Raw genomic sequence first — 15,950 nt, forward strand, 5'->3', positions numbered from 1 at the left:
TCTGACAGGTGCTGAGCAGTGAATCTTAACCAGGCTTTAGAAAACCACTGATTTGGGAAGCCAGCAGAGCATCAGCATCTCACAGTATCAGGCCTAGAACCATTAACTGCGTGGTAATATCCAGTAATGATGACAGCTATGACACATATAACAAGCAGTTCTTATATTATTTTCAAAAAAAAAAAAGGAAAGAAAATACATTATTAAAAATAATACCTGGTTCACAATTAATACTATCAGTAGGCACTACTGGACTAATGGCAAAGGGTAATAGACCCAATCCAGAACCTGGCAGAATCATTAGGAATAGAAGATTCTCATGAAATAAAAACATTTCTGTATAAATGATACTTCATTAATTCTTACACTGCCAACTGCAATTTTTCTTTTAGCAAAAGATGATGAGCTTTCCTGTTAGTCTTCTACAATTTAGAAACTCTGCAGCTGCTTCAAGTCTCGCTAAAGTCAGCCTATACTTTATTATTCTCCTTGTTAACACAAAACTGGAATGCTTACTTTTAAACCAAACTTTTGGAATTAGTCTGTCTATGGCAAGGTAAGAATTAAATATATGCACTCACTTTGCATGCATTAAATCAAGCTCTTTCAGAAGAGTTATTTGCTCCCATTAAAATCCCAATGTGTTGCAAGCTCTATTCATAAGTACTCTTATCTTAACTGCTTCCCCACAGGGCACATGCTTTTAGTTAAAAATAAAAATCAATAAAAATAAAATAGCATATAATTGTATGACTGATATCTGGCAGTTTTAGCAGCCACCTCAGCAAGTATTTCTGAAGTATAACAATGCTTTTCCTGAGGCCACAGAATATGGCCAAAATTATAAATCTTTCTGGTCAGCAGAGAACCAGCAGTCAATGATTTTAATAATTTTTAAGACTAATTTTCTAAATAACGACAACCAAATTTTTTAATTTTTTTTTTGGGCAGGGGGGCAGATTTTTTTTCCACACAGTTTATCTCATGAGAGAAAGATTATTGATGAGTAAGATTTTAGTAAAATTCTGATATGTTACTTTTTTATGGTGATTCTCGATAATAAAACATATTCTGTTGCATTAAAATACCTTTCATTTTTCATGTTTTGGTTAAAATGGAACAACAATATTTGCAGTTTCTTTTATAAGAATCACATAGCTTGGAAGCTTGGCATTGGTCTGTATTTTATAAATATCACTACTTCCCCTTATTTTTCCAAATTATATTCAATATATTGCACTTCAGTTTTACATAATTACAGTGCAATATATGCTTGTAAGTCTGCAACTTGCTATTCAATAATATTAACTAAAAGCTTGTATACAAATATTCCAAAGACTAATTTGCTTTTACTCTAATGTTGAACACAAAAAAGGCCAAAAAAGAGGGTTAAGATTTTCTGTAATGCTGAACATGACCTTGCTCTATAGAGTTAGTTTAAAAAACATAAACATATATATATACACAACATATGCATAATTATATAAGTAGATAATAAAAATTAATTCTAGTCAAAAATGCAGAGAAAACCAGTTTGTTCTCAATATATTTTTAAAATTGCATAAATTGTGAAACCTTTATGTCAGTTTGTGTCAAGTTTAATCATATATTAAATTTACACACAGAAAGTGTGAATGTATTACCAGATATTAAAAGGCTGATTTTATATGAGCATTGCTATCATCAATATTTCTCTAATTTTTCCTCATTTTGGATTTAAGAAAAAACATTCCAGTATTTTGGACCTAGAAAATATGTATTAGGCATACAGAATAAATTGCTAAGTTTGAAGATGCATTGCAAAATATCATTGAATCAAGAATCACTTTTAAGAGGAAAATTCTTGTCTTTTAAGGTGAAGATCATATAGGCACTATTTGAGAGCCAACTTAAGAGAATGTTTTAATTGTTTTAATTGAGACAATTTTAATCTTCCATGGGTTATATTTGGAGAGATTTGATTATACTCCAGAACAATAATGTTAAAAATCACCAAGTCAGCAGCCAAATTAAGCAAGATCTTTTAAGAGTTATTAGGTAACTACAACAATTTTATGAGATTTGTAGGGGGAACTGCATGCTTTTTCCCTCTTTATGTCCCAGCAACAGAGGTTAAAAAATAAGCCCTCCAGAACCAAAGCTAAACGAGCACAAATTGCAGCCTTCATCACTTACAGGTCTTGCAGCAGCCATCATTATACGTCTGCACAATTCCTCCATTCTAGGAAAATAAAAGAAGAATATAGCAAAATAGTCTGGGCCTAATGCAAAGGGAAATTGTATCTCAAGACATTCCACATTTTAAAGATCTCAAACTAATACAAAGTAGCACCACTGAAATCAACAGAATTACACAGATATGTATCCGCTGAAGATTTGTTTCCTGAATTCTTTACAGCCTTTGACACTGAAAATGAACTCATCACGGATGACAAGTTCAATTGTGTTCTGTTGACATGTGATCTAGTTTCCTTTGAAGAAGTCACTTAGTTTCTATAAGGATGTTTTTATATAATCTACTATCATCTATTTCCCCACCATGGAGACTTATTAGGATAGTTTCAAAAATTCGTGTGAGTAGCCCAGATCTGCTCATCAAGCAGACTACAGAAGATTAATAGATGCTATCTGTTGCTAATGCTATCTTAGGATAACAACAGACAAAAGACCGACATTTTTTAGCTTCTATCTTTTCGTGCAAGCATATATTTTTTACCTCCTTACATTGAATAAGTTGTTCAAGAACTCCTTAAAAGAGCACTTAACTCAGATACTCCTGAATTATCCTGAACTGCCTGTGAGAAAAGCTTTCTTCTCAGGTACTGGCTCAAGCCTATGCTCAGCGTCTCTCAAAAACAGATCAGACTGATTCAGAAAGTTAATTTTAGGGCTCCATTCTTTAAAATCTTAACCTAATAGATGGTGTCAGAATGCTTCCAAGGAAGAAATTCAAGCATTAACTCAAAGTAGTACAGGCGTTATTTTTAAATAGAATACCTTCTTCAGGACTGGAAGAATTAGGAACTTTTTAAACAAATGGAAGGGATAAGTATGACTAGTACTAAATGCATAATCTGTAGCCAAGGCAGCAATGGTACTTACCCTTTCTACATATATATTTACTAGTATTTGTAGCTCATATTAAATACAGAATGTGCTGCAAGCGAAAAATTTGACAAGTATTTTAAATTTAGAGAATAATTAAATTACTAATTAAACTGTAAACAAATATGCAAACTTTGTGAAGAATACATGTTCTGCAAAGCAGTTTATACAGATATGCCACCTTTATATTTTTAAATATATGATGTAGGTAGATACCCTGGATATTTTTTGTTAGGTTGCACAAATTTTAGTTTAAGAGCTAATAAAGATTATATATAGTCAGTCATCTCCCTAATCATTGCACAACTTAAGGGCTTTGTAATATAGCTGACATTTATATGGAGCATTGTTTTGATTTATTGATCTGATTTATTTATTGTGTGTGTTCTATGAACTTGGCAAAGTATTATCCCAAAGTAAGACAAGACATAGCAATTGCCACTTTTTATAGTGGTATGTCAACCATGATTCCAGTTCTAAAAGCAGTCATCGACAATATCCAAGCCAAACTTTTACACTTCTCACAGATGCTTTGTCAGTTGGAAAGAAAATAGGAGTATAGGAAATTATTGCAAATTGCTCATTTATATGTTTTTACTTACCACTTTTTTAATTTAAAGAAAGTGCATGAAGTGTGCCTGCATTGTGGAGTGTAAGCCAAACTCTGGAGCAACTATTGTCACTTACCTTACTCAAAGTACAAACCTTTGTACACTCAGTGTCATTAAATGGGGGGCAGACAACACTTGACCCCAGTACAATAGCCCCTGCAGCAGTCTTTACACATTTGTAGTTGGTACAATTGGAGGTCCAGGTGCTTCCTTCCTGAATATATAAAACAAAGCTGCTGTTAGGAAAGCCAAAACACTTCAGCTTTATTTCCAGCCCAAAATGTCTATTAAAGTAGTGCCCTCATCCTATAGCATCTACTGGAGTGGAACATCTGCTGCAGACCACCCATAGGTGGCAAAAACAAAAGACCATTCTCTAACTATCATAGGCTTCCCTGGAGGTATGGCTCTACTCTCCATGCTGAGCATGCTGCTGAGCATGGGTACCTACTGCAGAATGAAAGGGCTTTGTGCCAGTTCAGTCATTTCTTTTGCTCTGAAATCAATAGGAATTATGAACCAAGTCATGGCCACATCTAAATTTCTGAGCATGTGGATGCTGGAGCACACCACCAAGATCCTGAACCCCAGAGCCTCAATTTGCACTTTTCCTTTCTGCAGTAACCAGCAGGAAGAGAAGAGTGGCCCTCAGAAGAGGGGGACATAGAAGTCCTGATGGAGACTTAGAAGGTCTCAACACATTTAGATCGCACTACCTAATATAGAGTCACAATTCTGCAGTTAGAGCATATCCAGTCTTAAGTAAATGATGACATTTGCAGATCTTTGCAGGAAATATTACAAGCTATGAGATATTTACATATGTGAATGGCAGGTCTTTAGATAAACACACTCATTTCCAATCATAAATAGTCTCTAAGCATGTAACCAGCAGTTAGAGGGATGAAGCAAGAATGACTGCATGAGTTAACTTAGAAATGCCTGTCAGACTTCTTATCTCTGTTCAGAGGCACTTACCTCATACAAAATCAGTGTTCCATTCTCTGTATGAAAAGAGCAGGACACATTTTGACACGTACCACAACAAGTATGGTGACTGAAGGAAGGAATATATACTTGATGCTGGAAAGAAAGGAAAGGAAATAGACAAACTAGTACTTTTTAAACATAAATTTTATGGAAATTCTTTGGTTTCTGAAACTAAAAACAGCAAGGAAAACAATGGATGGATGGATGGATGGATGGATGGATGGATGGATGGATGGATGGATGGATGGATGGATAGTTAGATTTGTTTTTACATAGGCTGCTAGAAAGTGCCTCTCAAAATAATTGTGTAGATACAAGATACGCATCATCACTGCTCAAGTTCTCAAGTTCTTGCTGAGTAAACAGGACTAGCAAAAGCCTTCACTAAACCTTTTATCATAGTTGTGCAGGTGCGTTCACAAATTGCATCATTCCTGTATTTTAAGAATACTCACAGCTTCACATTGCTGGGAGCAGTTCATCATTGTGAAATGCATGGCATTGTAGCCTGTGTTCTGATCTTTTTCTTGTAAACACTGTACAGTGTAACAAAGGTCTCCATCCAAGTACTGAATCACTGACTGTCCAGGATTCAGTACTGTGACCTCTTGGAAGATGCACACATCATCCTTCTCTAAAACCAAAAGAAATAGATGTTACCAGTGGGGAAAAAAAGAATCATTAAACAAATGAACAGAAGCACTGGTAAGACAGAAGTAGGGCAAACTCCTATTCACTGCAAAAGTATTCTATCTTTTAGACTTGATTGGTTTGTGGTTTTAGTTACCAAACAAGAGGGGAAGGAATGATAATTCAGTTTTAGAAAATGCTGCAAAATGCAAAACTGCCTAAAACTGATAGTGTTCCTACTACGGAAGTAAAAAAAGCCTGTTGTTCTTATTTTAAATGTATTCTAATATTTAACATTCAGCTATTCTGCACATCACAAAATGTGGCCTTTCTGCCAATTAAACTACTCTGCAAATACCTGTGGTCCAGTAATCTGTTCAAGCTGTACTGTAAATATGTGCTTGGCTGTTGGAGGCAGTTCAGCCTGGGCTGCTGCCAGGACTGCAGCTTGCCTCTGCACCCCCATGCACAGTGCAGCTGAAATCTACTCTACATGGGTAGCTGAGTGAGGGAAGGGAGCAGAGCTCTGATCTTGATCTGGCTACCTCCTCTTGTGCTGGCTAAACAGGTCTGTTGCTCTGGGCAAGGTGTTGTCTCATTTGTGTTGAAAGCAGACTAGGAACAGCTGCCCTGCTCACACTCAGCTACTGTTCACAGCCTGTTTCCTACTTGTCTCTCACCAGAGAGGCTGTACCTGACTCTGAAAACATGGGCAGTTCTACACACTCTGCCAGAGCAGACACAAAATGGATGGGATAGCAGGCAAAGCACCATATTCAGAAAACAGGGTATAATTACATAACTAGATAGACAGAAAAGAGAGTACCATCATAACTAGGTAGACACACATCAAATTAAGATAAAAGAGAATTTACATTTGAGAAGGTGACAATGACCTTAGTTCTGCTTTCTTTGCACACCCTTTTAGCTAAAAAATAAAACACAACGATGAGGAATATAAAAAGTTACCACAAATGTAGTGAGTGCATCCACAAGCACTGGAAACACTGCTATCTATTTTTTTAACTTCTCCCTGAGTACAGAAAGATAAAAGTTTGCAGTCATGCACAATTAAATGTAGTGCTATACAGACAATTTTTCTCTAAAAATGTAAAATATTACTTTCATCACTTCCACCCCTGGTTTCATAAAAGAGGAAAATTGCAATGTACTCAAGAAACGGTAGCATATTCAGAGTTATTCAGTGTATTTATCTCTTAAAGCAGAAAACAACACTTCATTTTCTGTAGGGGTGCATAGAATAGCAGAGTCAATAAACAGCATTTTTTCCTGAGACACAAAGTTATTTCTATAATAAATATATTAGCAAAAGATTGCCTCCTAAGGATTTTTTTTCAAAAGACAGGTGAAAGCTATTTAAATCTAAAATTCCTTAATAGACTTTATGTTATGCTGTCTTCACATGAGGAAAAAAACTTCAGGCATTGGATAAGGCAAATATGGTCACTATAGTATTAATGGGAGTTTGAACATACACTCATATTTTTTTTCCAGATCACAGTCCCTGTTATGAAAAACTACATGAGGAGCAAAATATTCATGACTGCTCATATCAGCAAAATTCAGCAATGTTAAATCATTTTAATCAAAAGCATAAATTATTAACAAAATTACACATTTCTTCAGATGATACATATAATCATATAGATCATACCTCATTAATTATTTTTAAATGTGAATTATTTATGTGGAAAGCCTTACTAGCATATTGTTTCATGTCAACACTGAACAGGATAAAATTACAGTTGCTTTTTTTCTTTTTCCACCTTACAACACACAAAGTGAAATTTCTCCAAGGAATGGTTGACAACACTGTGCAGACACTTGGAATTACATGCTTGAGCTGGGGCTGCAGGGCAATCCCACCCGGTCCATGTTACTCTTTACAACTGAAACAAGGAGTTTAAAAGAGAGGAGTGAGACAGCTCAACACCATTACTAACAGTATTTAAAAGACACCACTTACCAATTTACAGGTCAGCATGGTAGCATTTTCACAACTACATTCTGAGGAGATAAAGAAATCTGTGTTAATCAGTTAGCTAACTGTTAGTTTTGGTTAAGAGTTGTGACTAAGGAATAAAGCAATAATTACCACAGTGCCATTCTGGACAACACTGCCCAAGTATTTTTTCCTTCACAGGTGTCATGTCATCTGTGCAAATCATAGGAGGCTCAGAACAAAGATTTTCATCACAAACTAAATGAGGGAGAAAGACATATGAGAATTTATTCAACTTTCCTTCATATTTTCCAGCTTACATGACTTTTGATAAACTATTTTTAACATAATTTTATTTTATATAAATGTTATTGTGTTTCTTAAGTATCTGAACTATACTTGGAATGAAAAACTAAACAAAAATTTTCAAAAGTGATTTTAGTTGTCTTAGAACATGTTTAAATTTTCAGAGAACATCAAACAGGAATCATTTAATGTTCTTCCTACTTCAGAGTTACTCAAGAAAATGACCACTACCAAAGACATCTAAAACCATAATCTTTGGGAAACACAGACTTGATATGTACTGTAAAGTGCATTTCTATAACATAACAGGGAGCAACTGCCCTCCAGGTGTGTTGCTAATAAGAAAATACTGCCTCCCTTATCAGAAGCAGATTACTGTGACTGTGAAAGAAGATCACACACTAAGATCAAACTTTCTTCCTGCCAGAAGTGGAGGAAAAAAAAATGCCAAAGGCCTTTGCAAAAAATTTCACCTGGGTAAAACTGCTAGGAAAAGGAAAGGACCAAAATACAGAAACAACCAAAGAAAAAATTACTAAACTCCAAACTTAGTGGAAGTCAATTCAATTATGTGAAATTATCCTGAAAACTGCAATAGGATGAAAGTTAATCTAAATTAAGCAGTTGTACTTAGTTGTTACTTAAAAATGCATAGCACAATTTATGTTTTTTATGAGACTAGGAAAAGGACTAAGTTACACTGCAAATATTTTTCTTGTGCCTGCTCATTGTTTGAAGAGTAGTCATCCCAGCAGTATTTGAAACCCTTGGTCTACTCCTTCCCCTAGGAGCTAAAAGTGCAAAGAAACTGCCTAAACATTAGTGAATTGTACAACGGAGGAAAACCAGCGTGGAAGCTGTTTTATTAAATGTGTTATAATATATGAAAAATTGTATATTTGTACTCCAAGGATGGGATTCAGTGCCACATAAATATATTGGTATTTAAACCACTTTGAAGATAACCATATTTCTGTCTAGTGAACTGAAAAATCTCTCCAGACTCCGCTGAGACTCCACTGATGAGGTTTGTTAGACCACCACTGGGCATACCAAGAACTTTGAATCTGTGTCAAATTTGGTACCTCTACATTCTCATTTTGACCTCTCAGTCTATACCTGAAGCCCACTCTAATTGCCAAACCTAAAATCCCTGCACAGCCCTGCACTGTCATGTTTAATGAATTTGGTGACATATCAAACTCTCAGCAGTCACACTCACCGCAGTAGTAATGGGGACAGCAGTAGTGTATGGTATTTAGGTCTACAGTGAGAATTTCCCCTTCGCTACACAAGGGAACAGGTTCAATACAGGATTCACAAACTAAATTTAAAAAAAACAACAAAACAAAACAAAAACAAAAACAAAAAACCAACAGACATGTACAAAGTTTAAAATAGTAAAAAGTTAGCACACGTGACTTTCATCTAATTGACTATATAAAAAGTAATACTGCATTTGTTACTCAGATAATAGAACTTTTAAGGATTTTATGGATATCAAAGCTAAACAAAGTTCAAATATGATGTTCAAAATTATGTTGGAAAAAAAGATCCCCAAACCCAAGAATAATGGTGCTCCAGACCACCAGATCTGTGTGAAGTCTCACTCCAAGAATTCCTGCCTTGAGTTATTTATTTTAGAATTATAATTTGTATTTGTAAATAATTGACTATTCCTTAGCTCTCCATAAAAATATTAGAGGCGTCTTACCACAGACATGAGAGAAACAACAGGGATCTTCCTGTTTTGCCTCAACAATAAACTGATCTTCTCTGCAGTCAGGCTGGGAGGCATTAAAACAAACTGAAGGATCACATTCTGTAGGATGTGAAAAAAACACTGTTTTAAAATGAGTCATTTAAACAATATGAAAAAGATAAAGAAAGTATATTCTTTATATGCTAAGTAAAATAAAATACCCCAATTTGACTGTAAATCCGAAGTAACACAAAACAAAGACAAAAACAAATACTAGAGAATGTTTAAAAAACATATATCATTGCCTGGTGCTATTTACAGCATCCCATTCTGTTAACAATCAAGACAACTTGAAATGCAAATTTTTTCCAACATATAATACAAGCATGGAAAACTTTCCACTAACTGTGGTTTTGTATTTCCCTTACCGCATTGGTACTGTGGACAGCAGGACAGGGGCTGGTAGCCTACCACTAATTTTTCATTGGGTTTGCATGTTGGAATAATGGCATCACACAATGACATGTTACATTCTGTGGGATAAAAAACAATTTTGATGTCTTTAAACAGATACTAGCGCAAGTCCTAGTTCAAGCTATTTATACCATCTAATACAGAGATCCACAAAAGAAGAGTAGCCCAAGTCAGCTTAAAGTTCACTCCATACCATCATGTAGACTTTTGTACTCAACCCAAGCAATCAGTAATATCCCTCTTCAAACTGGTATTTACTTGCTCTGCTCGCTATGCATGAAGCCAGCTATAATGTCCCACTGATATTCCTTGAGCAAATTGACAATACAGCATTGGTTACAGGCATCTAGTAAGCAAAAGCACCACATCAGCTGGACCATATGTTCTCATTTTCCTGAATATGTTATGAAGTAATTAGTATCTTTTGCTTAGTGTTTTAGGAGCAATAAGCTTATTCTTTTTCTTAACAACCATGGCTAGGCAGAATATTAGTATTCAGTGATCAGCTCCCAGAAAACAGCTTATGGGAAACAGCTATAGATCAGAGGACACTGCTCCGATCTATAGAAAGTACTAGAAAGAAAAGCAAGCAATCTCTGACAACGTCCCCAAATACCAAGATACTTCTATCATTGAATATAAATCAATTTATTATTAAATTCTATGCAAGAGCCTTTAAAAATATTTTTAACAGAAGTTTTGTTGAACTGGTGGACTTCTAAGAAAAAAATTATTTCAGTGAATAATTCTTATAATTAGTAGAAGCCTCAATTTCTGGCCCAACCAGCCACAAGTACTTGAAAATTAATTCTAAAAAATGTTACCTTGAATCTAAAGTTTGTCATCTGCCTGTGAATGTGAAGCACTTATTTTATACTTCTGTTACAGAAAAAAAGTTTGGTACATACCACAGACCTTCTTGGGACAGCAAGCTCTCTCTTCAATGACATGGAGTAGAACTTCCCCTTCTCTTTCACAGACTGGTGGTGGATCCTCACTGCACTCAGGTTCTACAGCAATAATGCTTCCATTTTCTAAACAGCTGTACATGCAGCACCCTCTCATGGACCCATTCCAGACCTCCCCAGCAGAGCGGGGTTGTCCTTTATTATCTGTACATGCTGGAAGAGAAAAAGAACCCTTTCAATCCCTTCAACAAGCAGACAGCTCCAATTTCCTGCAAGCAGCTGTGACTTGCTTAAAATTATTGCATAAAAAAGTATGGCTGTGGAGCATTACAACAAAAGAATCCAAGAAAGGATGATGACCTTAAAAGCCCCAAAGGAACAAATGTTCTTCTATGGGAGAAAATGGGTGAGGGCAAGGGACAGAACCTGCCCATGCTATTCCTTCCTAAGTTCCCAAGGGAGGAAAGTCTGGGAACTATAGAAGAATGGCCATCACTTTTCCCCCAGCAGAGGTACATCAGCACTGGCTCTTAAAACCAAGTTAACTGAAAGCACAAACTGCTGTAGCTTGAGAAATGTTAGGCTCTGTTGAAGGGACCTTAACCAGATTCATATTTACTGAGGATTGACACAAGCTTATCTCTTACCATGAACTTTTAATAGAACTGTGGTTAATACTATCATAAGTGCAAAACTACTCTGTCCTACTGTACTTACTACATTTTTCTTCTGGTATGCAGAGGTCTGAGTCTGTTCTATGCAGAATGGTGCCGTTTCTACACACACAATCTTCCCTTAAATAGGAACAGGGAGAATCTTCATAGAACCATTTATTCAAGCATGTCTTGGCTTCACAGGGTTGCACACAAGGCTGATATTCCTTGCCCTCAGGACAGCTCAATGCTGCAAGGAACAAAAAAGGATATTGAGTGCTTCTGCATCCTTTCAGCATTTCATTGGATAAACAGGTAGTAATAACAAGCGAGCACAGAAAGCATACATTTATACTTTAAATAGTACTTCAGGTAAGTAACTAATTCAATGGAGATTAAAATTCATTCATGACTAAATGATGCATTCTTATCTTGAGGACTTGTACCCTGATTTATCAACACTGTGATAAAATGAGATGTTACTTACAAGAATAATAGAAAGAAATATAACTTATCACTAAAAAACCTCATCACTAAAGCCACATAAGGGTACAGAATATGGCTATATGCTTACAGCAGTAATTAGGTGTCCTCCATTTAATGCAGATATTGTGCTTGTTGCATAAAGCCACATATGCAGAAAGTGCATCACACTCATAGTTCCAAAAATTAGTACTGTTGATCCACATCTTCTCACAAAATTCCTGTGGTGACACCTAGGAACATATTGAAATTGGGAATTAACAAGTATAAGGACTTCCTGTAACTAAAATAAATCATCAATTAGGATAAGTAATACAGCCCCAAGGGGAAAAAATCACTAACAATGTCTAAATTTAAAAATATATTTTTTGTCAGAACACTCATTCTGCAAAACTTAAACTGCCAGATGCAGTGAGATTTTCATGTGACACTCTCATTAGGACTGCATTCTCTGTCTACTGATCAACATAAAAAAGTACTGATCAGTACTTGGAAGAATTTTTCAGCATAGCCCTGTCAACTAAAAGTGAACAATCTCAGCTAAACATTGCTGCTATACCTTCAATGCAATCCTGCTGTGAATGAATTACCTCTTACTCTGTTTCTGTGCCTGTAGGACCTGAAAACCTATTTTACACATCTGTCTCTCAGAAAGAAAGAGCCCCTTGAGTAATTAATAATTTTTATTTTTAATTAAGTCAGAAAAGTCAGTTAGACCTCAGAGATTTGAGGCTTCCTTATTTGTTGTTCTGGAAAGCAGCTGTGCTGCACTACCCACCTCTAGTGACCTATAGAGGTCCACCCACGTCTATAGCTGCATGCTACAGCTAGATCCCCATTAGAAAGTACAATTTGTAGAAGCAAGTTATAATGATTTCTATAAGAAATGCTACAAAATTGTCAGCATAATATTGACTATGTCAAAATATTTTAACTGGAAATCTCTTTATTACAATAAGTCTGCAACTGCATTAATCACTGTTGTGTGCAGCAGAAGCATGTGGTTTTCTGCTCTAGTGATCCACATCAAGTATTTAATAACAATAACATCTCTGGAACATGTTTATCTTGACATGATGATCCAGTGTGTCCCCTTTGAGAAATGCCCATTAAGTAATTTCAAAAAACAGCATAATAGCACACGGATCAATATAGATGTTTTCGATGGACAACATGGCAGGGTGTTAAAGCCATCCATTCCACTGTCAAATCATAAAAATAAGCAAAACATTATAAATGTACATGTATCAGTCACTCTTTTCTTAATTATACAACTATTATATGATCTAGTCCTGCAATTTTTCTGATCCTCATACTCACTTTCTTGTGACAAGGGATGAAAATGCTTCTGTTTAACAGTTCCATACAGTATGTGCAGTTATCTTCAGTACAGTTTCTTACTGGCCTCCTGGTTGTTACATCAACTGATTTCTCAATTTCCCAGCTCTTAATGAACATTTCAATTTCTTCCATATTTGTAATTATGGTCATGTTTTGCATTTTCAGGTCATCACTAGGATCTCCATTACACACCCCTGGGAACAGAGCATCATATTCAAACACACCCAAACATTCCTTCATTTAGGAAAGAAAAACTACCTGATCAATTATGATCAACACTGCATCAGGGTGACTTGTGAAACTCAGTCACCTGAGTAAATAAATTAAAGCAGCTGTATGTCCACTGTAGTTCCAACCTCCTGCTTGTGATTTTAGTTCTCAGCTCAATGACTTGCTAAAACAAGTAGATCATACAATAGAACTCATTGTACCTTTCACAACAATTAACTTTTGAGAAAAACTGCTGCCAAAATGTGCTGTTGAGTGTATCTAATTCACTGACATGGTACTAGATTCTGATCTCATTCTACTGGATGGCAGTCAGCTCCTTGGGAGTAATAGTAGATGGTTTTGAGGTTAATTGCTCATCACCAATGATTTCACACTGTATTGAGATTAATTGAACATTCTAAGTGCAAGAATTTATTAAAAGAATATTGATGAACAAATTGCTTTATCTAGAGAAAATATTGTTCTTACTCAAGTTATTAGTACAAAACCACTGTAAAAAACTACCTTCTCAGACCCCTGGCATTCATTGTCTACCTGAACTCATTTTTCTATTGATACATAAATTAAAATACATGATCTCTTTAAGCACATTACAAGTGAGTAATGCCAAAACTTTAATCTTCATACTGGTTTTACATCTCAGGAACTGATCAGGCAAAGTTCCTCTCTTGTTTCCACTTTCCTTCTGCACTGTTAAACACACCCTAAGCCTTTGCCCTCCTGTTTTCAGCCCTGCAGTCTGATGCTCTCCAGGGTTCTTTGTTAGAACTGGACTAGCTTGGTGTGGCAGGCTATTATTCATTCAGACAGCATGGAGAAATACAGAAGATGGCAATTAAATAACAAGTGTTTTACAGTAGTACCACTTTCCTGTATTCTTAGCTCTTCTGCTTCTAAGGCCATGCTGCAGAGCTGCAGAATCAATATAGCTTTAAAAATAAAGCAAATTTACCACACAGTCCTACAACTTTATCTGGTATGAGAGGAAGAAGATTGCAGAATCCCAGAGAGGAACAAATAGCAGAGGACAGGAAAGCACTAAAGAAAACTTCCGAATTTACTACAAAATATCACGTAGTGCAACATTTTGAACTAAATTTGGATTTGTCTGCATAGTCTTCCTCTTTTTGTCTTCTCATGACACAAAGAGGAACTATTCTATAATTATTTCTACATTTGCCCCCATCTTGTCCCATTTGTTTAGCATGCATAGACAAGATGGCATGATACTGGGAAAAGACACAGGGTGAGCCATCACCTTCTCTCAGTAGATTTAGGAGAACTTTCCTTTTGTTCAAGCCAAAGACAGCAATTGATTTTAAAGAGTTGATTTGTTTATGCTTACACTTAAAGCATATCTGAATTGCTTTGCTTGCTTTTAAAACTAAAAGCAGTTTAAAAGATTATAAGTTAATTTTCCTTTTCAATATGAAGTAGATTATGTAAAATTGCAAACCACTAAAAAATGAAAAATTATTATAAAATTAATTTTTAATCAGCTGCTTATACTTTTCCATACTATTCCTACTGGCAAAGTTATAAAAAGGCTTCAGGGAAGCTTGAAACATGCTACATTTGCTATGATTGTAATTCAAGACAGAATTACTGAGACACTTCAGCACAGTTTTGAACCTTAGACTCAGCCTCAAGAGGTCCAAAATCAGATTCTTAATTTACTGTCCTCACAAGACTTAGACCCTTCCCAAGATACAACTTTTGTCAGTATTTTCATAGCAATCAGCTGCCACTGCTAACATCAGACTTGTCTCCATATTCACTGAAATATACTATCACTACCTGAATTTCTTTAGCATCCACTTCTTCACTAAAAATTGTCTTTTTATTTATTCAGCTTCAGCAAAACTCTTAAAACAGGCAGAAATAAGTAAAAGAAATAAATTTATTTTAAGTTATTTAGATACAATGTGCTGATCACTACTTGTTCTGGAAAGTACTTTATTAGCACACAGTACTCTCAAAGAGAATGATTAATTTATTATTAATTAATTAATAATATTTCACAGGGTCTCACATAGGATTGTCAGCAGAGTTAATGAGGGTCACAACGAGAGCTATAGGGGCAGCTGGTCACAGACACAAAAGGGACTTGCAAATATTAATTGGGAAGTTATTGAATAAGAAAAAAATTGCCACCATGGCCTCACCACAAAGTCCTTGTGTCTTCCTCGTTGTGTTAGAGTGCAATCCATACTGTATATCTATGATGCCTGTAACATGAGCCCACTTGATGCTGATCCCACCTGGGGTATTAACCACGTACATTGCACCAGTATCCTGAATACTCAGTCCTCCTCTTGAAAATGGTAATGGTTGAATTTCCGAATCCACAACTACCTAAAAGAAACCAAACACATTTTAGAGATAAAGCCAGATTGCAATGATGTATTTTATGTGTATTTCTATTTTAAAACAAAAGACTATTTTCACAGCCTCTGCCACATATAGCAGTCACAGTGCCTAAATTAGAGAGCTTCGCGCCCATGCCATTTCCAAAAGCTGAAAATGAAGTAAGCATGAGAAAATAAATCTTTT

General features: G+C 35.6%; 1 protein-coding gene across 1 annotated transcript in view; it reads right to left on the reverse strand.

Moving 5' to 3' along the window:
- OTOGL (otogelin like) overlaps positions 1-15,950 on the reverse strand; it is a 90,048-nt gene that overhangs the window by 5,042 nt on the left and 69,056 nt on the right. The window contains exons 42-56 of the mRNA XM_014312349.2: positions 15,563-15,752; positions 13,146-13,360; positions 11,917-12,058; positions 11,407-11,592; positions 10,690-10,902; positions 9,736-9,840; positions 9,320-9,427; positions 8,828-8,929; positions 7,453-7,557; positions 7,324-7,364; positions 6,306-6,369; positions 5,162-5,340; positions 4,695-4,799; positions 3,811-3,930; positions 2,176-2,221 (exon numbers count right to left, since the gene is read on the reverse strand). Coding sequence (XP_014167824.1) covers positions 2,176-2,221; positions 3,811-3,930; positions 4,695-4,799; positions 5,162-5,340; positions 6,306-6,369; positions 7,324-7,364; positions 7,453-7,557; positions 8,828-8,929; positions 9,320-9,427; positions 9,736-9,840; positions 10,690-10,902; positions 11,407-11,592; positions 11,917-12,058; positions 13,146-13,360; positions 15,563-15,752 — 1,921 coding nt within the window. The remainder of the gene's footprint in view (positions 1-2,175; positions 2,222-3,810; positions 3,931-4,694; positions 4,800-5,161; positions 5,341-6,305; positions 6,370-7,323; positions 7,365-7,452; positions 7,558-8,827; positions 8,930-9,319; positions 9,428-9,735; positions 9,841-10,689; positions 10,903-11,406; positions 11,593-11,916; positions 12,059-13,145; positions 13,361-15,562; positions 15,753-15,950) is intronic.

This window comes from Geospiza fortis, unplaced genomic scaffold (assembly GCF_000277835.1).
Source record: "Geospiza fortis unplaced genomic scaffold, GeoFor_1.0 scaffold166, whole genome shotgun sequence".
Classification (NCBI taxonomy): Eukaryota; Metazoa; Chordata; class Aves; order Passeriformes; family Thraupidae; genus Geospiza; species Geospiza fortis.